This window comes from Urocitellus parryii, chromosome 8 (genome assembly GCF_045843805.1).
Source record: "Urocitellus parryii isolate mUroPar1 chromosome 8, mUroPar1.hap1, whole genome shotgun sequence".
Lineage (NCBI taxonomy): Eukaryota > Metazoa > Chordata > Mammalia > Rodentia > Sciuridae > Urocitellus > Urocitellus parryii.
This window is the reverse complement of record NC_135538.1, coordinates 67,050,287-67,074,363: the sequence shown is the minus strand read 5'-3', so window position 1 is coordinate 67,074,363 and position 24,077 is coordinate 67,050,287. Positions and strand designations below refer to the sequence as shown.

Here is a 24,077-nt window from a genome sequence, read left to right as displayed (position 1 = left end):
TATTTTACATCATCATTATTAAATAAAGTCTTCCTGGATGTGTTGTTAATTCTTTACTGTCAATACATTTATTTACAGTCTAAGAACAATAAAAAACCATGTTTTATAACAATGGCAGGGTAATTTCAGCTACCCAGAGGGATGCTAAATCTAATTTCTACATTCAGTTTTCTTGGATATGTTTATTATACACCTAAGAGCAGATAGATAAAACAAAATGTCCAATTAAATGATAGTTATTGGAAAATATGGCTTTACATGCTCACTCACTTTCCTGCTCTAACTAACGAACACATCTGACTTTTACTGACTTCTATAAAGAATACTCATAACAGTTTTCTTGTCTACAAGAACAAATTTAATGTTGAGCAGGAGACCCATTTGATCTGGTAGATGGCATAAGGTTTTCATAAAAAAGACAACTGCTGTTAGAAAAGATCATAATAACTTGAACATAAAAGCTGAAAAATTTTTGCTATTTGGCAAACTTGAAGATTGATTCATTATAAAAACTCAAATCATTCAGTAAATTTCCTAAAAATGTATAATTCTTATTTAAAGTTGAAAAAGAACAACATTCAAATTTAAGTATTGTCAACAATCCATCTATCCCCATATAACAAAATATTTCAAATTTGAAAAAATAATCATAGTAGGAAAACCTGTTATGCACCATTGCCTATCAGCAATTGAAAACCAAATTGCAAATGCTTTAACATAATTCTAATAAGAAAATATCTAAAACTTAAATAAAAATACATTTTATATAGTTCTTTTCACATGCTGGTAATTTCAGAAGTCAAAAAAATCATGGGTAAACATACACTACAGTTTTTAAACATGTAAATTTGATATACTGAGTTTGTGTTTGAAATGCTATAGGTAAGTGTATAAAAACACACATGACAAAGAAGTATCTGCTTATAGTTATCCATTCCTAAGAGGTTACAGATCAAAAGTGAAAACAGGCATAGCAGATGTCCCATGTATTTTATTGGGAACACCAGTCTTATGTTCCTGCAGGTTTCAGTTAGTAACTTAATCCCAACCAAACTATAAAGTAAACTGCTCATGATTTGTCAGATTAGCTGATGCTTGTCCAAAAAAATGGTCTGAAAGAGAGTCACCAGGATACTATAATTACAATTCATTCATCCATTTCAACCCTGGATTGAAGAAATAATGAAACATCAAAGTAGTCAGACAGCAGTTTAAAGGAGGTCAGTTAGTGTCCTTCCAAACCTAATACCAGCATTTAATGCAGCAGGTGCACCAGAAGTGATTTACAAATTATATTAATATCCAGGGTTTGCTGAAATAGCAACATTGATTTCTGTTTTTTATGTAACTCTTAAAGATACAAGAGAATATATTGGTATTAACAAATACTGAAAACAGCAAGAATATAGTTTCCAAACATTTAGGTGATTCTCCCACGTGTGTGTGTGTGTGTGTGTGTGTGTGTGTGTGGTGCTAGGGATTAGGCTCAGGTCCTCACACATGCAAAGGAAGCATGCTACTACTATATAACCTCCCTAACTTAATTCTACTTTTAAAAAAATAGGTAAGCATATAGCATGCGGCATAATTTAAAATATTTGGGAGAAAGAAAAAGAGAAACCAGGAAAAGTCATGAACATAAAATAAAAAATATAATAGAAACTATATAAATATAGTTTATATCTATACATACAATGTCATAACAAATTTAGTCTATGAGATATGTTGATTTTACAGTATTTAATGTTAAATGATAATTAATATAGGAGAAATGTTATAAATGCATACTTTAGCATTATACAATTAACATCTGTCCTTTTGTTATGACCTCTATTCTGAGATTATCAGGATTTCAACAATGAAATTTATGTGAGGCTAAATTTGGGTTCTTGGTGATGTCAGGCATGTGAGAAAATAGGATGAGATGTCGAAACAAGGAGAAAACAAGGTTATGATAATGTATTAGAAAAGAACAAAGGCAGTAATTTTTCCAAACAAAATTTAGACTCACTCTCAGCCTTAGAGTCTTTACCAGTTTGATAAATGTTGTATGAAATCAGCATAAAGAGTAATCCACTACAGTTCACTCAGCCAACTTTGAGTACTAAAACCACATATGCCACAGCAGGCTTTGTCTCCAAGTATGGGATTTTTATTATGATATTTTCTGTCTCAGGTTCTCTAGCTAACCTCTTTCTCATGGCTCTAAATTTTAAATCCAACATATTCTTTTCCTAACCCCATTCTAGCAACAGCCTGTAATAATTGATTTTCTGATTAACTGACTTAGAAAACTTTCTTTCTTTGGTGAATGTGACATCCATCCTATCCAACATGTGTTCTCTCCATTCCATTTTGGTCTTCATCATGTGCTGTTGGTATTCTTCTCTCTCCTAACAGTTGGTTTTCTCAAAACCTTTCTGTCAAATATAAATATTACTGTCTACCTACATGTCTATACACTAAATAAAACATATCAAATAGGTCACTTATGGTATGAACTGACATAATTAGAATTATGGGCATTGAATTTAAGTGTATCAGCAATATTGGATTAATACAATAGAGACATGGCTCACACAGTATGTTTATTTTTATTATCATACACAATTGCCAATATGAATGCTATGCTCTATGATTTGCCTCTTTCTATAAGCTAAAGTTAATGACCAAATATTATTAAAAAATTGGGACACTAATTATCTGATGTCAACATGCTATGGATAATTAAGAACCGCATACTTTAAAGCTATGCTAATTGTTCTTCACAAATCTCCTCTGTAGCCACTGTGTCTTAAGGCAAACAGCTCCAGGTCTGTATGTACATCTCTGCCATGTACTTTGTCACAGGACATATATCATCCACTCTGACTTGTTCCCGATTAATTTTGTTGGGTTACAGCAATTATCTCTCCCTTTGTGATTGACCTCTTTGTAAATTAAGTGCAGATAATTTGGATAATTTTTCTCTCACTCTTTACCTCTTAATTGATCCTTGTTCTTTCCTTCAAATAGTGCAAAGGGAACCAAAGTCATAAAAATGATTTGAAATTGAAACAAGTCACAGTCAGGCTTTTGCAGTTGTAATCCACAGATATGAAAAGCAGGATCTTGATAGTGTTCTCTCCTTTACCCTATTACTTGGATCAGTTGGTTAAAACTGTTAACGATCCTTGTGGATCAATGTCTTTTCCTTGTAGCTCTAATTTGCTGCATTGGTGGATTAGTACAGATGTTTTCTTTGGATGGTTCTGCATCATTCCACAGGATTGCTTGTCTGAATCAAATTTGCTTCAATTCATCACCAACAAAGCAAGGAATAAATAATCAACACTTACTCTCTCATTCAGTACACTGGTACTGAAAACAGAACAACTAAATGCTTACCAATTTAAAGATTATCTCCTTCTTTTCTCAAGGCAATGTTCCTCAGCTGATTCAGGGTTTAAAATGGTGTGTATAGTTCAGGTTAGCAGTGCCTAGGAATTGGGACTGCAGGAAAACTCATGTACTTCAAATTTATGTGCCCAAGTTTTTATTATTATCATCATCATTACCAATTCACATTATGTATATTTGTCTATACATAAATGATGTATGAAATTAATATCCACTGGCTTTTCATTCTCTGAAATGCAGCTTTTTGATTTCTTGGTCTTAAATGTAATTTTTCTGAAACTGTATTTTTGTCTCCACAATGGTACTGCTTTTGGGCTTGATGGCTTGCTACACAATAACTAATTCACTTCTAATGGATCAAAACCTAGTTATATAGCAGGACTAAAAAATTTAAGTAACTGGTTTTAGTCAAAGAAAGACTAAGCAAAAACTACAACTTGATTAAACTCATACTGGAAACCTTTTACAAATGTTAATTGTAGATTTTGCATAGTAATCCTATTATATAAGCTACTTGTTATTTTTATTATTCATAATAGCTTAGTATCTTCAGAAAAGGAGAATGGATTCAATACATAGAACAAAAATTGTAACCTGAAAAGATTCACATATTTTATTAAAGTCTCTGCTATAAACTTGATTTTTTTTTTATTTTCTCCCACAAAAGTAAAGAGTGGGTGGTTTAGGCAGCTGCATTTTAGTTAATACAGAATTTTTGTATCTCACTTAAACTTTGTTTTAAAATTAAATTGATTATTTCTCTATAAATATTACTTTAGTGAATGCATTTCACTTTATTATAAACTCTGTCCAATAAATTCACAGTATCAAAAGGAAGGATCTTCTCTTAAAGGCAACACATGTTAGAAGAATTATTTTACATAATTCCATCATTATGAACTATTCTATAGTGTAATGATCCTGGAATTTTCTTGAAAGAGGAAGCTTAAATTTAGCAAGTTAAAAATCTAAGTCTCAAAAATACAGAGCTAGAAACTTTTACACAGGAAAATCTTAAAAACAGGACTTATTAAGAAATATGTACACATTACTAGATTAAAATTGCCAAGAATATGACAAACTTGTTCAAGCTTGAAAATTCTGAGACAAAAATGCATAATTAATTTTGTATTGCATATTCTGCTACAATCCAGGCAGCATCTTCTATAATTTACTTCATAATAAATAAATTCTATTAAACAAAAACCTATCTTGGATATTGAAAGCAGAACGTTGATATTGGTTATTCCTGTGCACGGTACTAAGCAACTTCAGTAGTTTTTTAGGAAGAAAAATCACAGATATACATAAAATTTATACAGCTCTCCCTCCTTATCCTATGGAAAACAGTTTATATGCCTTAGTTAATCTCAGGCATATTGAAAATTCTTACCTTCAACATAAAAGAATGGAATTCAATTTTTTTCAAGGATAAATAGTTGTATTACTTTGGTAAGTTTCTATAACAAAGTTTCACAGGTTGCCTTAAATTTTTTATTTTCTTACAGTTCTGGAGGCTAGAAGCTCCCGAACTAGGTCCAACAGTGTTCATTTTTGGTGAGGCCTCTCTTCTTGGCTAATAGATAACTGTTTTCTGGCTGTGTGCTCATATAGCCTTTCCTCAGGGTATGTGGGAGACCTGAGATAAATGATGAGAGCACAGCACTCTGGTGTATCATCATATCAGGTCACTAACACTATCAGATCAGTGCCTCATGCAATGTTCTCATTTAAGTTTAATTACTGACGTACAGATCCAATGTCCAACGATGATCCCATTGGGGGTTAAATCTTCAACATTTGGATTTTTGTCAGACACAATTACATCCATAGCAATATACCTGGGTTACTGCAAATTAGCCCTTGTTTCCCAGATACTTAAACATCATTATTCACTAAGTAGCAATTCTCAGAGCAAATAATTTTAAGAAAAGATATAGTGGTATTAATTGAGAATGTGAGAGGCTACTTAAAACATCCAATAGGTTTCTTTCAAATGTCTAAAAGGACATTGAACAACACATAGATTCACTTGTTACTCTAGTCCCAATATAACCATAAATAGTATAATACAAATATTTACATTAACAGAAAAGGGTATATTTGAGATCTCAGAAAGATACAAAGACTCAGGAATCTGGAGTTGGGATGGGAAGATGAAGATGTAAGGGTAAAACCACGGTTTGCTTAGAGACATTTCCTTATATGTATTTTAATTGAGAAGGATCACAGCACAAATATGCGCCATAGACTCAACCTGCCGCACAACTACAAAAACTAGAAATATATTAAAATTACAACTATGCCAAATTACAAAAACTACCAAGATATTAAAATGATGTATAAAAAGCTGGCACCATATGTCCTGGGCATTATCAAAAGACTCTCCAATATTGGCCTTTCTTCATATTTAAGATTGAAACTGGTTATATCTGCAGCAAATTTTGAAAATATGGATAATCATAAAATTTTCACAAAGTTTATTTGTTTTTAATATTCTATAATCAGATCACTTTATTCTTTGTTTCAAAATTTTTTCTTAAATATCTAGCTATGAGTAAAACATCAGTTTAATATTTTAAATATATATACATATATGTAGTTTCAAGAATCAATTCACAAAATTTCTATATTTGAAAGTATTATCTTATATATTCATTGCATAGTTTAAATACACTTTATAATTTAATTATACAAATTTAATTATACAAAGAATTTATATATTCTTTGAACAAATATTGACCAAAGTACCTATCGTGGACTCAATATGTTATAGATCTAAGATAGAGAATAAGATGAAAGATACTGCTATAATCTTAGGAAGTAATGTTTAACAGGGAAGAAAAAAATTTATAACCAATAATATAATTAATGCTATAAATATACATGATAGTTACTCTAGGAACATATAGCACAAAAAATAATTTTCTTCCAAACTTGCATTATAAGTTTAGAATGTCTATGCAGATGGAATTTTACATATGTAGTGAGCATGAACCAAGGATTTACTAGGTAATAGTTATTTATATTTATGTAATCATGGTTCTATTTCCACTACTTAAATTCTATTGAAGTATTATCTAAAAGATCTTTCTTTACATATATATGTTTTAGTTACTAATAGTCACTAAAGAAAAAAAATATAAATGCATCAATATATATATTTTTAAATTAGTAGTGCCACAATAATATTTCTATACTTAAGAATTAAATTTCATAAGTCTAAGACTCTACTTTGTTAATCAAAATATAAGAATTACTAAAATATTGTGGCCAGTGGCATAAATTAACAAGACTAAATCCTGATCTTTCAGAGACCTTAGGCTTAAAACATGACTATAAATACAGAACTGGATGTTTTGAACAGTTTACTATACAGGAATCATATTCAATTTATCTTACTTTTTCTTTTCTTTCTTTAAAAATGTTTCTCACTATGTTTCTCAGCCTGGTTTCAAACTTCTGGGCTCAAGTGTTGTCTCTTTCCTCAGTTTCCCAAGGGTGGACTGTAGGCTTTTGCCATATCATCAGCTTATCTGATTTTTCTGCTGCAGATGGCACAGGTATGCTTATATGTATGCTTGGGTATCAGATATACTGTTTCTATAAGGTGCATATGTGAGTGTGTGTGTATCATTTTTAACCTAAAGTAATTATATCTGCTTCATGCTGTGAATAGTGCTGACTTTAATATAAAATTTATTTATTTATTTAGTCTTTTTTGTTGTTTTGTTTTTTGGTGCTGGGTTTCAAATCAAGACCTCATGGATGCTGGGCAAATATTCTGCCACTAAGCAACATTCTCATGCTATATATTACTTTATATAATCAGTAAATGCCCTCAAAGAAGAAAATATATTTTCTTAATATAATATTTCCAAAAAATAAATCAAGCTTATAAATACCCAAGAAATATTAAAATATACAAACTGAAATGGAATCAATTCATTTCATTTAAATGACACATAACTTTGTGTGTGTCCCCTTTAAATCACTGAAAAGAGATGATCTAGGTTAATTTACGAGAAAAATAGTCACAGTTGACTCATTAATTCATGTGAATGGAGCTATTTCTGACAAATAAAGGAGATAACTTTGTTACTGTATTTTGGGGTATAATTTTGCTTTTGTATAAAGTTATATCATATGACTGGTTATATTTCATTTGGAACATTTTATAAACATCACAAATCAAAGAAAAAGAAACATTGAAATAAATCTTTATTTTAACTGAGAAATCAGATCTGGGCACTGCAAAGCATAAAGGAAATTATTCAAATTAAAATGTGCAGGACTATTTTTAAAGTTTCTAGAAGTGCAATAAAATTGTAAGCAAATGTACAATACTGTGTTTACCCATCCTATCCCCCAGAAATTATATTTGTTATTAATATCCTGAGAATATAATACTTCATAGGAGGCTCTCTTTTCACTTAGTAGTTCTTATACCTGATGACTGAATCAATTTGCAAATTCCTATGTAATAGATTATAGAGCTAAATTATTTAAGATAGTAGTCTCTGATATATTTACATAAATACTTATAATACATCCAAATTAAGCAGTGGACTTGATTGCAACAATCTGGATTACCACTATATGATTTACTATGTGTCCCTTATAAAGTCACACACTCTCACCTCAACTCTTTTTTTTTCCTTTTTTGCCTTTATTTTGTTTATTTTTATGTGATGCTGAGGATCGAACCCAGTGCCTCATGCATGGTAGGCAAGTACTCTGCCACTGAGCTATAACCCCAGCCCTGACCTCAACTCTTAATCTGTAAAATGGTATCAGAATTTGTCTTAACTTCACAAATTTACTCCAAAATTTAACATAATGAGTGAGTGCCATATAAGCCATTCATTCGTACACAACAAAATTGATAAAAAAGGAATGAAAAAAGTTTTTTTTCCTCCTAGAGAGACAATAGATCTCTGAAGAGAATTAGAATGTCTATACCATAGTGGAAGATTTTCTGATGCTATCTCATATTTCCATAATATGTCCAGAAATTACATCTACACAGATCACTTTTAAAACAAACTACTATAAACACTACATCAAAGGTAATGTGGAAGATATGCAAAAGTTAAAATTGAAACAGATCAATTTATGTATTTGCCTATTCCAAAGCATCCAGCTTTCCCCTAGTATCGCTCAGAAAGGTTTGATTGCCTAAAAATAAACTCCCCCACTAAATCTTTTCATTTCACCCAGCTTATATCATTGCCTCTCTTTCCTGAAACTTGCCCACCTTATTTTTTTATGATTTAACTATCTATAATGGATATTGGGATAGAGTGGCCACATTCTTCCTGTTGGAGGAAAGAAGAAATTCTTTGTCCCAGTGCTGAGACACCTGCCAGAAAGCAGACCTCCATTCCTTGCCCCTTTAGAATGGTTTTCATCATAAAAATAACACCTTGTGCTTCCTATTAAATTCTTCAACCTAGATCTGGACAACACAGAGGTTATTTCAAGTCAGGAGGACCTAAAAGTTCATTACAGGTAGAGAGTTCCCCATAGAGAGAGCTGCAGATTCCAAAGAGACAACACCACAGCTAGATTTGCCATCTGCTTAGTCTTGTTTCCTTCCTTTTTGTTCTAATTATGTTGATCCCAAGTGTTCCCCTTAATGAACTTCACCTACATATTTGGTTTTGGGAAAGCCATATTTGAGAAACCATCCAGATCCTTTTCAGGGAGTATTAAGTTTTCATTCTAATTCCTTTTCAAAGCTTTCAGAGCATGTTAGCAGTTATTAATCCCATTAAAAATTATAGAATATGCACACACTCTACACAGCTATTTAATAATTTGCAGTGACTTCTGTATTGAATAATGATACAATTAGTATTTTATTATTATTTGTCCATTTGTTATGGCTGAAAGACAAGGTGTTTTATATTATTTTATGCCTCTTGATTGTCTAGGAGACTACATGAGGCCTTAGAAGTTAGGTGACTCAATTTTGACACTCTTTTCAAGTATACACTTAAAAAGTATCAGGCACATAATATGTGTGCAATAAACAGTAATTGTTATTGCTATTATGATTTTTATACTACATATATGTATATATATACACACACACCATTTTTGTTTTAATAACTATAATGTTTACTGAGTCACAAACAGCTTTTATAATATGCAGAGTCAAAAACTATTATGCCATTTATATCAGGAGAAAATTGAAGTTCAAAAGAAATAACTTGTCTAAAATCATGTGATTATGTCAGCTAACACCAAACTATGTCTTTTTGAACACTGTCTCAATGCTTTCACACGTATATAATCATTTAATTTTTCTTGTATATGAGTAGGTTTCCCTTTGGTTTTAATTACACAACATTCTTTTTACAGTTTGCATGTGGAAAGAATTAAGCTAGATGGTGGTAACACATATAAACATGACACAGTTTCTGATGTGGAAGATAGCTAAAAATCCCATAAGTTCCTTTGGGGAGAGATCACATTGTATAATTTTGCATCATCTTTACTAACAATGTTAAAAAAAATTTGAACTGCTTAAATAATTTTAGAGTGAACAAAAATATAACAGAAAGAGGTAATAATTTTCAGGTGATCGTTTTTTTTAATAACTTTATACTTTCGAAAACCTTTTGTGCACTACAGCACTTGGTCTGTGGAAGGTTTTTAATCAAATTTACAATCTCATAATTGGGTGAACCATGTGTTTCTCCTAATGGTCTAGAGTATGACTTACTGTCCTTCATATGGCAAAACTATATCCATCCCGCAACTCCAGATCAACTGGCATCTTTTTCTGTAACTCTTCTTTAACCACAGAAAGAAACCTATCTTCAATGCTTCTGTATTTCACTCAATATGTATTACATATAGTCAAGTGTACTATTATTACTTTTGTATGTAAGTGCATGTCTGCTGCAGTATGGTCTCACAACGAAGGACTGTTCTTTGCTTTTGTGTCCTCAGCATTCCCTGATGGTGTTTCACCATGGTGTTTCATGGTTGTCTGAATTAGTCTGTAAAAATAGCATTCAGCCAGGTGCAGTGGTAAGCACCTATAGTCTCAGCTACTCAAGAGGATACACAGATACTCTCTTAAGAGGAGGACAACTTAAACCCAGGAGTTCAAAATCAGTGCAGGCACCTGTCTATCTCAAAAAGGAAGACTAAACAAATAAAAAGTAGCAGTCAATAGTCCTTAACAATTTAAATAGTCCTTACTATTCTTATGTATTTGCTTAAGACTGCCTTCAAATGTAAGAATGAAGATCATAATGCCATAAATCAAATGCATATGATTTCCTCTTCATTTACATAGGTAATAAGTAATTCCAATGTACATAGGCTTGATGTCTGTGACACCCACCTTAATAATCAATATAATTTCTAATTATTAGAATAAAATTTCTAATAAAAATATCAAAAAATATGTTTCAGCAAATTCGGTAAGTCTTATGTACCAGAAAACTAAATATAAAAGTTATATAAATATGAATATTCACATAGTATGCTTCTGTATGAGTCTCATCTTAAGCTTAAAAGTATTGATTAAGATAATTGGTGACAGATAATAGTCTTATTGTTTATAGGCCAATCAAAAATCAATTTCTCCCTCCTTCAATGTAGTTCCAAAGAAAAAAGTATACACAGTATCTCTCAAGCACTGGCTAATTATTTTCTATCCTTTCTCTTAATTTTTTTCCAGACCCATGGAGATACACTTAATAAGCCTTTTTATACTAGGCATCAGTGGATTGCTGATGAAGTGAATCACCAAATATCCAGTTTTAAATTCATAATCAAAGCAATGGCAGCATAAACTAGGTTTAAGTGATGCTGTTTGCTTCATGGAGAATGAGGATCTCAAGGTTTTCTGGATAGTAATAAACTTGGACAGAATTCTAAATCATCCCTCCTTTTAAAAAGAAGAAAAATATTGGTGTTAGAAGGAAATATATAAATGGAATAGAATGACATTCAACAATGTATGCCAATTTTTTTCTATAAAATTTTTAAAATATCATTATGTAAAATCATAATATACTAACAAAATTATGATAAATTATCACATAGACTGTCTTGTTTATGTGCTTCTTCTTTGAAAGTCGAAAAAGTGAGTGTAAATTCATGGGTTTTAGCATTTGAGAGATAGTAAAGACTAGACAATCATGAATTAATATTTCATAATAAAAGTACACACCTAATTTTTAACCCTTTTTTATATTTTTTTCTTTTCTATAAAGTTGTTATGTTTATCATGTTTCCCTATTCTTTTTTTGAGTTATAACTCACAAAGCACAAAATTCACTCAAGCACAAAATTCACTCATTTTTAAGTGCATGATTCAATATTTTTTTATATTTACAGTACTGTTATTTTCATAATCTAGTTTTTTTCATGTTTACATTAACCCCCCAAAAGTAGCAAAGCAAAAGGGAAAAAAAGACCAAAACTACCAAACCTAATTTTTCTCTTTTCTTTTCTAAGGGTATATTAATCATACAGCATAATGGGATTCACTGTAATATAGTTGTACCCAAGTTTGTTCCTACTCTGCAAAGCATCAACACTCAAAGATACTTTATCTTACTGTTGTGAAAACTTTGATAGGAGAAGTTAGAGAAAATGTGTGACCTATTGAGCCCATGCTGTATTAACTTGAAAAATTAAGCAACAGACACTTAAGGAGCAAAAAGAGAGACCCAAAACAAAGAAAAATATTTTACAAACTCTATTTGTGGTATCAGTTTAATATCTTTGGGTCATATTTAAAAATTAAAAAAAATACTTCTTGGTATTAATAGGAATAAAAGAAAGTTATTCTAGTGAAATAGACCCAAGAGTTTCTATTAATGCTTCCAAAACATAGCCCTAATGTCAGTGTCACAAACCTAGAATGCTTCAACCCACTCACTATAAATTTATGATGACAAGTTTCAATATAATGAAACACAGGTGAAAATATCTACTAACAAAAGCATCTTAATAGAAAACCATGTAAATACCATTGGCAAAATGAATAAGTTCAGAAGTCAGTTAACTCAGCCTCAGCTATTTCTTTTGTTGAGTTACTAAAAATCTTAAGTTTCTATGTTTGATCTCTGCTCTTACATGGGAGATCTGATGTGAAACAGTCTTTTAAAATAAATGTCAGAATGAAACCTTTAGAATAAGAACCCACTCATCTGTCCATGAGAATATACAGTCTTCTTTTTGCAGATGTAATTTAAAGAGGCAACATTTTGTTAAAATTGGCATAGAAATGAAGACTAGATTAGTACTTGTCCAGGAATTTGGATAATAACGGTCGGTTTAAGATTGACAGCCAAAGACCAAGAAGACCTCATGATAAGCCAAACCAGGATGCCCACACAACTCCTACTCTAGTCTAGGTCCAACTTCACTCAAGACAGTAAGACAGCACTTGGCTACATCTACTACAGAGCCTCATCCTTCGGCCACAAGAATTTTTCCAAAGATTGAGAAAGGCTGATTTCTGAAACTTGCTGAAGTAATAAGGATTTTCTGAAGATTAGGAAGTCTCCTGATTCTGAAACTTCCTTCCGAGTGTGTATTTCCCTGAAAATGCTTAACCATAACAAAGAATGACTAGGGAGAACACCTCAAATTACAATAAAAAAAAATAAAAACTATTTTATACTAAGCTACAAGTTCACAATTATCATTACCATTTCTTTGAAACCCATGTATCTGCCAAGTACTTATTCCAATATTGTGGACATTCATATGATCACAAATCTACTGATGAACTTAAAATCCCCTCATGAATATTTAAATGCAGACTTGTCATATATTATATATATTATATTCTACGCAGTAAAATAGGGCTTATTAACATTATGTAAGACAGTAAGCCAACTCTTTTCATTATTCCTAATTATATGTAGATTATGATTATAAGCATGTATCATTCACGAAAGGTAAAAATGTGAGAAACATCCCTTTACCTAATTTTGACCAATATTTTCACTTTTTTCTAGAGCTTTCAAAAAAGTTGTTTGATTTAATAGCAGTCTTAACTGGTTTACAACTTATCCCCTTTTATTTCTCAGGCAAGATCTATGGAGATGTTAATGAGTACAGTAATGGCTTAATAGGCAACAGGAGAAAAACGTTAAAGGTGTAAATAATCAACCAGCTGAGAAATCAAGCAGTGTTAAGTAAATATACAAGCTAGAAACCGTATTTATACAGTCATACACATTGCTCATTCCATAAAGACAAACACAAAACATACCTGCTTGACCCGTGGTGATACTAACAGCAGCAAAGAGCCTCTGGGATCGGCTCAAGTCAGAAACTCCGTTCACAGCTTCCACTTCAAAGGTGTAATTGGCATGGGCTAGCAGGTCCATGACAGTGACGTAGTTATCCTCTAATCCAGTCTGCTGGGGCATGTACCCAATGTTACTCCCACAGGGCACACATTCGCCCTGCTCCCAACTGCATCGCTTACACAGTATCCTGTAGGTGACATCGTTCCTTCCCCCATTGTCTGCAGGAGGACTCCATTCCAAACTTACTGTAGTTTGGTTGATGTTGAAAATGAGGTTCTGTGGTGCAGATGGAGGCCCTTTAGAAACCAAAAGTAAATTACGAATAAACAAAAATAGAGAAATCAAAATGAACAACAAAATCTATGTGGGACTATTAAGCTAGTGGCCCAATTACCAAAGAGGAAACTAGCTGAAATGCTTTCTTTCACAATAAACATTTCACTACCTTTACTAGAGAAGCTATATAAAAGCCTCCTTGAATTCACTTGGCAAGAGGCTTTATTTATTTTCCATTTAATATGTCAAAATGAAAACAGGATAACAACTGTCTTTGTACTTTTGCCACTGTCTTTAGCTATTTTTCTTCCAAGCAATTAAAAAAAGAACAGTTAAGGCACCTAGAAAAACAGTTGTGCAGTTGTTCAAAAATAGTTTTCCTTTTAACCGTATAACAGAAAAAACATTTATTCATTCATAATGTGCTCAGGAATAATTTATAGTAATGTGCAGGACTGGCTTTGGATTTGGGCCTCTAAAACACTCTTAATAGAAACACCAATGTGCGATTTGCTCTATTTAGCAATGTGATTTTAATTCAGAAAACATTAATTTTAATCACATTTCATATCCCTTCAAGGCTCTAAGAACTTTTAATTTTATGATTTCTATTAAGTACATGTGAAAATGTTATAAAAATATATCCTAATTTCGGAGAAATGAATACTACATGGAAAATGATATGATATACCTATTTTATATTACTTAGTTCATGAAAAGTTTCCAGAATATTTAAGAACAGTTAACAATTTTTTTTACAAATTCAATAGCTTTTTCAGTCATTTCACAACTAAATGGAAGGGCTCTGAAAGCCCTTTATTAATTTCACATCATGAACTTACTTGTGCATGCAACATATGGTGGATCAGATGGAGCCCTATAATACCCATCTTCACATTCACACCTGGAGGATCCTTCTCGATCAGAGGAACTGTGGGTCGGGCAACGAGAGCACTGAAGATCTTGTGAGGAAGATTTGTAGAACCCACGGCCACAGGCTGGGTGAGCAAGAGAAAGTGAAAATAGGAACATAAGAGTAAATAGAGTGTTTAAATAAAATAGAAACATTTAGCCAAGAATAAAGTATCAAATTTGTTTTATAAAAACAAGTTTTTCAAGATATGTTTTAGTATGTGTCAATAGCTCAATGTTATAATACATCTTAAAATAAAATAATGGAAACAAAATGATACAGCCAAACTTGCACCTTTACTTGGCAATAGTTCAAAGACTACAGTGCAAAACTGAACACTAGCCTAATTTATTTAGAAAAAATCTTAGAATATTTATTGTAGATATTTAAGTCAAATTTAACTTTGATTTCAGCAATAATTGATTCTGTAAGTCTACACTACCACATTCAAAGTTATGTTTCCTTAGTTTCCTGTAGCTGTAAATTAACTTATTAAGGTGTTAACTTGGCTTGCATTAAAAAATACTAGTATAATATTAATTAACAAATTAGTAATAAGATGTAAAATCTTTCACCTAAATATGACAGATCTATCTGTACCCAACTTCTCAAGAACTTTGAGATATAATTTCAACCATGCAAGTTATCAAGCAGGCTGCTTTCCACATGTGAGTGGCTTTTGTTACAAAAGATAACAAAATCCTATGTATAGCAGATGGCTAAACCACCAGAAATAGGGAAAGTCATCCACGCTAGAGATATAATAACCTTTTCTCTCCTGTGCTAAGAGAGGTTAAGGGTTCAGTCACATTGACCCAGCAACTGCTCTTAGCAGTGAACTGAGATACTGATGTTTGCCACCTCCTCATGAAGCTGCTCATATTTATTTAGATTCTGATATTAAATTAGCTATCCATGTATGATTTCATATCCCGGCATATTATGTATTTATGTTGATCTTCAATTAAAAAATAAGCATGTTTAATTTTTTCATTATTTTTTTATTTTATTAATTGATGATATTCTACATTGAATATATTAAATGAATTTAGTATACCCTTAATATTTATTAAATGAATATCTATTTAAGTATTTGTGAACATCAATTTTAATAAAACAATAAATCATATCCACAAAGAAGAGGTAGTGAATATTTTTTATCAACTCAGTTTTAAATTTTAACTTATTATTGGCAAGCTTATTTAATGTCCTTTACTTGGGCATTAGTCAGAAAATTAATTACATTTTCACTCCTATAGGGTGGGAAGTGGGAAAAATCCTATCAATTTTTTGAGATGAGATAAGATGGCATAATCTCCAGAAAAAAAATGTTACTCATTCTTTACTTTTGCTTACATGTTGAATAATTGATACATAATTCTAATATATCTGAGAGCTCAAAATCATTATTTATGCTCTAAGAAGACTATTTTACATGATCAAAGTTATATAACTTAGAGAAATGTAATTAAAATGAGTTATAGTGTGATAGATAACATAGATATATAGCTCTTAGATACACAGACACTTAGATATGCAGAACTACCACCACTTTATTGTAAATGCATAATCCAGTGCTGTGATCAGAAGCCATTTTGCTAACTACCTTTTGTTGGCTTCTCAAAATTCATACAAATGGATAACAATTACAAACAAATTAGATGAAGAAGCATCATGCCTCTTCACATATTCTCAGTAGCAATTACTGTAAATCTAAGAGAAAATAATTAGATAAATTATAAAAATATGATAACAAAACTATAACACCTACAGATGGGATCTTGGCACATTAGAGACTGGTTAAGGGGAGGGACAAAGGATTTGGCTAAATTTCTCAAGATGAAAAATCTTTATTCTTTAAATATCCACCATAGCTTATTTTATGTATTATCTATATTCAAAGATTAAAGATCCTGTGCCAAAGATCAAAGATCCTATGCCAAAAATCAGAGAAAGTAATGCTTTACTTACAACCTTAAGTTTGAAATTTTAGGGTCTGAGAAGTAAAGGAGACACAGAACAGAAAAAATGAGAAAAAAAGAAAAGATACACTGTGTGTGTATTTTATTAGACTATATGTGAATTTATTTATTTTTTAGGGAGGTTAGGGAGCAGAGAACCAGGGAACCACAATGACAATATGATTTGACATTTATTAGGTAGGTTTCCACAATTAGTATGAAGAAAACTACTGCTTTCCAATGGAATCACCAATAAAAGCCTCTTAATAAAGGCAATGGCAAGTCTCCATTTTCCCAATGAATTAGGGAGTTCATTTAATGTTTAACTTAAATGATTTCAAAAATATCTATGCACACATATATGCATATATATTCCATATATGTGATAACTACTGTTGAGAAATATGAAACTCTTATCACTCAATTTTCCAATTACATTAAATTTTCTTCTCCTTTTAACAGATGGGAATACAAATTTGAATAAAAAGTAACCTGAGTTCTTCAAATAATTCCACATGACTATGTTAAAATTGGATTTAAGACACAGGACTACTGACAACTATAAGCTATTCACTATAGGATCAGCCAAATTTTGGCATTTATTTAATGGATATCAAGGGCTTTGTTACTTTAAAATAATTTTCAATGAATCTTTACTATCTTTTACCATGCATTTCCACTAATTTAAAAGCTATTATTTTAACTTAGAAAACTATAAAATAATATCCTGGCACACCTTAAGAAGTGCTATTAAATAGGCATTCTCAATTCTACCATGAATTTTGGCACTGATTACTACCTGAAAAATTATGGAGTACATGTGCAGCTATCATTAAATAGACAATAGCAATACCAGACAAGTCTTGAACTTTTTTTCTTTAAAGTAATATTCTGTTTCTGTTGAGTTAATATAGAAAATTATAAGTTGTAATGAGCCAGTTTTCATTTTAACCTCTAAAGAAACTACCAATTCAGAGTTATTAAAAATAAGTACAAAACTTTGGAGCAGGAGTATTAAAAGTGAAGCCAAGAAGATGTGAAGACAAAAGCTGAGTCTCTTAGGATAATACTGAGCAATTGGGTGGTAGGAGTCTTGTGAAGCAAGTAACAGATGTTGTTAAAATTAGAAATAGTGATAAGATATCCACACAAAAGAGCTAGAGGCCAATACTCAATGAGAGAAACCTGGTGAAGCCGCATATCTGAGAGCTATACACATAAGGGAGCATTAGATCAGCTCTCCAACTGAACCCAAAAAATCTTCACGGAAATCCAGCCGATTTCTCCCCTGTATAAATGCAGCAGGTTTTCTAGAAATTATTAGGAAAAAGTCTTTACAGGTAAATGCCTTCCAAAACCTCAAAGATAAATTCCCTTTACATGTAATTATTAAGTATATAAGAAAAACTTTCTAGGAATTGTGCAACAGCAGCCTTACAAATTTTTCATCCTTTGCTGTATTTCTCAAATTGCTCAAAGCACTTGGACTTGAAGCAACTTTTAATAGATGTAGCACACTCACGACAGTAAAGTAAAATAAGAAATGTAACATTTCAATTTCCTGCCTTTGGATGCTTTTTGATTTTTTTAATCTACATATTGTTTTAGTATTAACATTGTGCTATATTGATGAAGATTGGGAATATGTATGGAATTTCTTTCAAATATTTAATTACTTTTGTAAAAAAAAAATCTCCCCCCTGTTATATAATAATACTATCTTTCTGTGTGAACACAAAGGCCTGACATTTACATATTTGGTTGTTCTTTAGTCTTTGAGGCCTGAATACATAAAATAAATTTGTTATTCCAGAGCCACAAACTGTAATCTTATCAGATTTCACATGGTAAGCAAGTTACTGCTTATTCTGTTCTTTAAATGAAAAACCATAAAAAAGGGGTAGAGAGAGAATCTAGGAAACACATGAAACTTCTGTATAATAGACAGTAACAATGTCATCCACTATAATATATCTAATATATTTCATTGTAGCACACTAAAAGATCTGCAAGATTTACTATGAAAAGTATAGCTTATTATGATTATATTAAACTATTTCTAAATAAGAATACCTTGTCCTTATATATCAACTGAATTGATTCAAGTAATATTTGGGATTTAAATTCTTTATAGAAGAAAACAAAAGGCAAGAGAATTTCCCTTAATGATTTAAGAATAATAATACTGCACCAAAATTCTGAATGCAAAATATTTAGTATGTAAGAAAACTGACACTAAAAGTTTGTATGATAATTCTCTATTAAATTCTTCTAACAATCCTATATTCCACCTTCAATGTTATTAAAGGTTATTGCCTTCAATGCATAACAAGTATTAAAATGACAGCTATCTGGCCTCAGAGTCTGTAAAGGCTTCAGGCAGTCAATTGGACAATCATGGTACTGTCACAACTACTCTGTTCTAACTGAACAATCTAAAGACCATCTGAAAAGCTGCATAGTAATTTCCAATCATCTAGGGTACATAATTAGGTAAAATTAATCATCCCTTCTAAATGCAGATGCAAATAATCAGAGGTGCCCTGGTTCATATGGGTAAGCTTGGGTGACATCCTATGTGATTATTATTTCTAATGATTCCCTTCCCACAGTCTTGTCCTAAAAATTCTATGTAACTGTAGATTTCTTATACAGTTAAAACAAAAATTACTTGCTGGTACTCAACAGGCTCTCAATTTTTAAAAATCTTAAGCTTCAACTTCTATTACCAACATCCTTGCCATTATTCTGGACAAGAGTACTCTGATTATCTATATCTTAGTTGGCTGTTCTCCATAGCTTCCACATCAGTGAATCTTTGAAAAGACATTATTGGCTGGGTGCTGTGGTATATGCCTGTAGTCCCAGCTCCTCAGGAGGCTAAAGCATGAAGATTGCAAGTTCAAAGCCAGCTTCATCAACTTAGCAAGACACTGTCTAAAAATGAAAAATAAAAATAACAAAGGATTGGGTATGTGGCCTAGATGTTAACTGCCCCTGATTTTAATCTCCAGTATGTGTGTGCGTGTGTGTGTGTGTGTGTGTGTGTGTGTGTGTGTTACTTTGACTCAATATTAATCATTAAATTATTACTGAGTCTGAACGTTTCTATATTTCAAAATGCTTCCAGGTGTTCAGAACCAACATCCTGGAAGTTCCAGATCTCTTCTGAAAACTATCAGCCTCTAAAGGCAAATGATAATAAAATGTCACCAACATGAAACTTTAAGGTAAAATGAGATAACATCAAGAATGTTAATGAATTAAAATGGCAAGAAAAATAGCAACACCAAAATTAAAATGCATACATAGGCCAATCAAAAAGTAGGTGAAAAAATCTGAATAGATGTTTCTCCATGAAGTTATACAAATGGCCAATAAGCATATAGAAAGACACTCAACATTATTAGACATTAAGAAAGTGCAAACTAAAACCACATTTAGTAAGATGACTATAATAAAAAAGCAAATGGCAAATACTAGAGAGAATAAAGAGGAATTAGAAAGTTCCTACACTGCTGGTGGGAATGTAAAATAGTATACCCAATTTGAAAATGATTGGTAGTTTTCCTCAAAAGGCCAAAACTTGTTAATGTAAGAATCAACAATTCCGATCTTTGGTATATATAAGACTAATCACAATCTATATTTATACAAAATCTCACATGGGAATATTCATAGTAGACAGAAAGTAGAAACAACCCAAATATCTATCAACTAATGGATGACTATTATTTGCCAATGAAAAGTAGAAACACACTGACACATAGGAAAGCAGATGAACCTTGAGAACTGACTGCAAAAAAGAATCTCATCATAAAAGAGTCTATCCTGTATGATTCCATTTACATGAAATACTCAGAATAGGAAAATTTATACATACAGAATATAAATTATTGGTTGTCTAGAGATGAATATATAAGGAAAAATGTCAAGGAACTGTTAGAGAGTACAGGGTTAATTTTCAGGGTGATGTCAATGTTCTAAGATTGATTTGTAGTGATGATCCTACAATTCTATGACTACTAAAAACCATTAAATTGTACACTTCAATAGGGGAACTCTATGGTATGTGAATTACATTTCAACTGAGCTTTCATAACAAACCCAGTTAATAATGTTACTTTGAATCTGAACATTTAAAAACATTAATAAAATAGCAAATCTTATCTAAATTATTGTATCTTTCTAACATGTATACCATTGAGCTATTTTTATAAAGTTGTATTTAGGTTCAAAAAAATTACCCAGAGTGATTAAAAAACTTGGAAACAATGTTAGTGCATTGTTGTTACTCTTTTATTAATTTGGTGTGTACTTTTAGAGTTGTGTAAATAATAGTTTATATGTTATCTGAGGAATGAATAGTAATTTTATAATGTAAAAGAAACAGCTTTTCATCAATACTATGTGTATATTTGGGAGAGATTTTTTTATTCATTATATAAAAATAGTTGTAATTGAATATCTGACTAGCTCCTAAACATTCTTACTTTTTACACACAGTACTTTGTCAGACAGAGCTGGTTTCCTTCACCCACCTACTCCCACTCTGCCTCCCCTGCGAGAGCTAACTGAATACAACTAAACTCAGCTTCCTTAGGTCTTACTCCATTTCCAAACCTGTGAGTTTAAGCACAATTGAACTTTTTCTGGAGGAATTATATATGTCTGTGTAAAATATGAGGCTTTGCAGATGTTTCCGGCCACAGTTCCACAGCTGCAAAGAGTTTATTAATTATGAACTATAAGTGGATTGTTCTGTAATTGAAACTTTCTGGGCTTTAATGTTATTGTAGAATCTACATACATACATACTTGAGGATTCTAATGAATGCTGTTATTTTATTTATTACAGATGGACATTTTACTTAATTCAGGCAAAACCAGTCTGTTTCCATAGGAGCTTTCAAATATTTTTGTCATGTTAATATCTGTGCTTCTATAAGGCAAACAGGAGAGCACAGCTTGTAGAAATAGTACTCCCACTGCTCAAAGTGCTGACCTCATCTGGGACAGACAGATCCAGAATCTGTATTTTAATCCTATTGACAGTGCCCCAGTGGGAATAATTACAAAAGTCCGTCTGAAATCCAGACCTCCTGTCGCTGATATGCTATGATTTTTCACGTTGAGAATGAACAGCAGGCAGGGAGGATAGAAACAACATGATGTAATGACTGTATTATAGTTTGTGAGACACCATCCATATTACACTTGCAACTAACTTGCAAGAGCTTAGAAAATATGCAGAACATAAAAGTTGTGAAATCAGGTAACCAAGTTCCTGAAAACAGTTTGGGAATTTTAAAATCTACAATAAAAATTCATTTCAGGTCATTAAAAATGTGTATTGTGTATGTGTGTTTGTTAGGCATTATTTAATTAAGCAGTTAATTTTATTGATATTATATGGTGCAAATAAAACATATACAAGAAATATTTAAAAGTTTTATTTTTAAGACTTATAATGCAAAATAATATAAAACAAAGCCTCACATAGACACATTTTAATTACTATTATTACTTTTGACAGAGAGAGAGATAATTTTTTAATATTTATTTTTCAGCTTTCAGTGGACACAACATCTTTATTTTATTTTTATGTGGTGCTGAGGATCGAACCCATCGCTGCATGCATGCCAGGCAAGCATGTTACGCTTTAGCCACATCCCCAGCCTGACACATTTTAATTAAACTATCAAGATAGAATATTCTAAGAATATTATTAAGGTCCAGAGTTAAACCACTCTTTATATTACTAGAACATCATCGTAATTCTGATGTCACAGTCAAAATGATTATTAAAAGGAGAAAGTCAAGTTCTACCTATCTTTTTTATCTTACTTATTTTGTTTTATAAATATTAGACTTGATTAAGAAATAATGTAAAATATAAAAACAGAGGTGGATTTTAACTTAAAGTATCTGTGTTCGAATATATTCCACCACTTTGTAGAACATAGTTCACACTGAGCTTCAATTTCCTTGTTTTCTTGTTATTTACTCTCAAGTACCATGGACAAAGTAGTTATTTGTTATGCTTCTATCTGAAAAGATTGTATTAATAATAACACAGCAATCATTTATCTAGCTGTTAAACTATGCAATGATTGTTTTTAAATTAAATGCTATCTTTAAGTTGGATGAACTCTCACATGCCTGTAATCCCATGCACTCAGAAAGCTGAGGCAGGAGACAGCCTCAGCAATTTAGCAAGACATTATCTCAAAATAAAAAGTAAAAAGGACTGGGAATATATCTTTGGGTAGAGTGTTCTTGGGTTCAATCCTCAGTACTGAAAGAAAAAAAGAGAAAGAGAGAAAAAAAAATGTTATTTTAAAACCATGTATATATCCTATTACTCCATCCCATAAAACAACCATCATCAAATGTGCAATACACCCACTTAGTCCTTCAGTAGTGCCTCAGCAAGTGTATGAAAGGCAGGTTCCAGAAGAGTCATCCTGAAAGCATGGTATCCCTGACAGTGTCAGTTACCTCTCAGGGTTCTCTCTGCCTAGGAATCATGTCTAGCTCTGTAACACTGTTGTCAAATCCTGCATAGATGTGGTTCCCAAAGATGCGCACATTCATTTCAACTCATGCAGATAAAGATACAGAGTGGTTTTTTAAAATCAGGTGAAAATTATATGATTCACTAAAATATATAATATGTATAGAAAACGTTTACACATGTGTTTATTTTTAAAGAGAGAGAGAGAGAGAGAGAGAGAGAGAGAGAGAGAGAGAGAGAATTTTTTTAATATTTATTTTTTTAGCTTTCAGCAGACACAACACTTTGTATGTGGTGCTGAGGATCCAACCTGGGCCGCACGCATGCCAGGTGAGTGTGCTACCACTTGAGCCACACCCCTAGCCCCAACACACATATGTTTTTAAATTGAACTTTACATATATGTTTTAAGATGAAAAGTAATATTAATTCTACTCTAAATCTACAGCAAAACTGTAAAACATTTTAGGGGGAGCAAGCTTAACAAACTTAAATGTTATATGACATATTTTTAGCAACTGAAAAATAGTGGAATGTTTGTAACAGTAATATTTTATTGTACTAAAAGTTTTTCTTGAGCACATGCAATTATGAACAGGAGTCTTCTATGAAGAAGTTTCTTAAACTACAATTACATTACAAAGATTTCAGACAGTGTAATATTTATGCCACTGTCAAGCTTATTTTCAAACATTTCTAATATTCTTTACAATACCATA

At 31.7% G+C, this 24,077-nt stretch overlaps 1 protein-coding gene across 7 annotated transcripts in view; it reads right to left on the bottom strand.

Annotated features, from left to right (window-relative positions):
- The window catches only part of Epha7 (EPH receptor A7), a 164,805-nt gene that overhangs the window by 92,228 nt on the left and 48,500 nt on the right, over positions 1-24,077 (bottom strand). For all 7 annotated transcript variants that reach the window (XM_026392745.2, XM_026392742.2, XM_026392743.2 and 4 more), the window contains exons 4-5: positions 14,810-14,965; positions 13,652-13,987 (exon numbers count right to left, since the gene is read on the bottom strand). In XM_026392745.2, the coding sequence (XP_026248530.1) occupies positions 13,652-13,987; positions 14,810-14,965 (492 nt within the window). The remainder of the gene's footprint in view (positions 1-13,651; positions 13,988-14,809; positions 14,966-24,077) is intronic.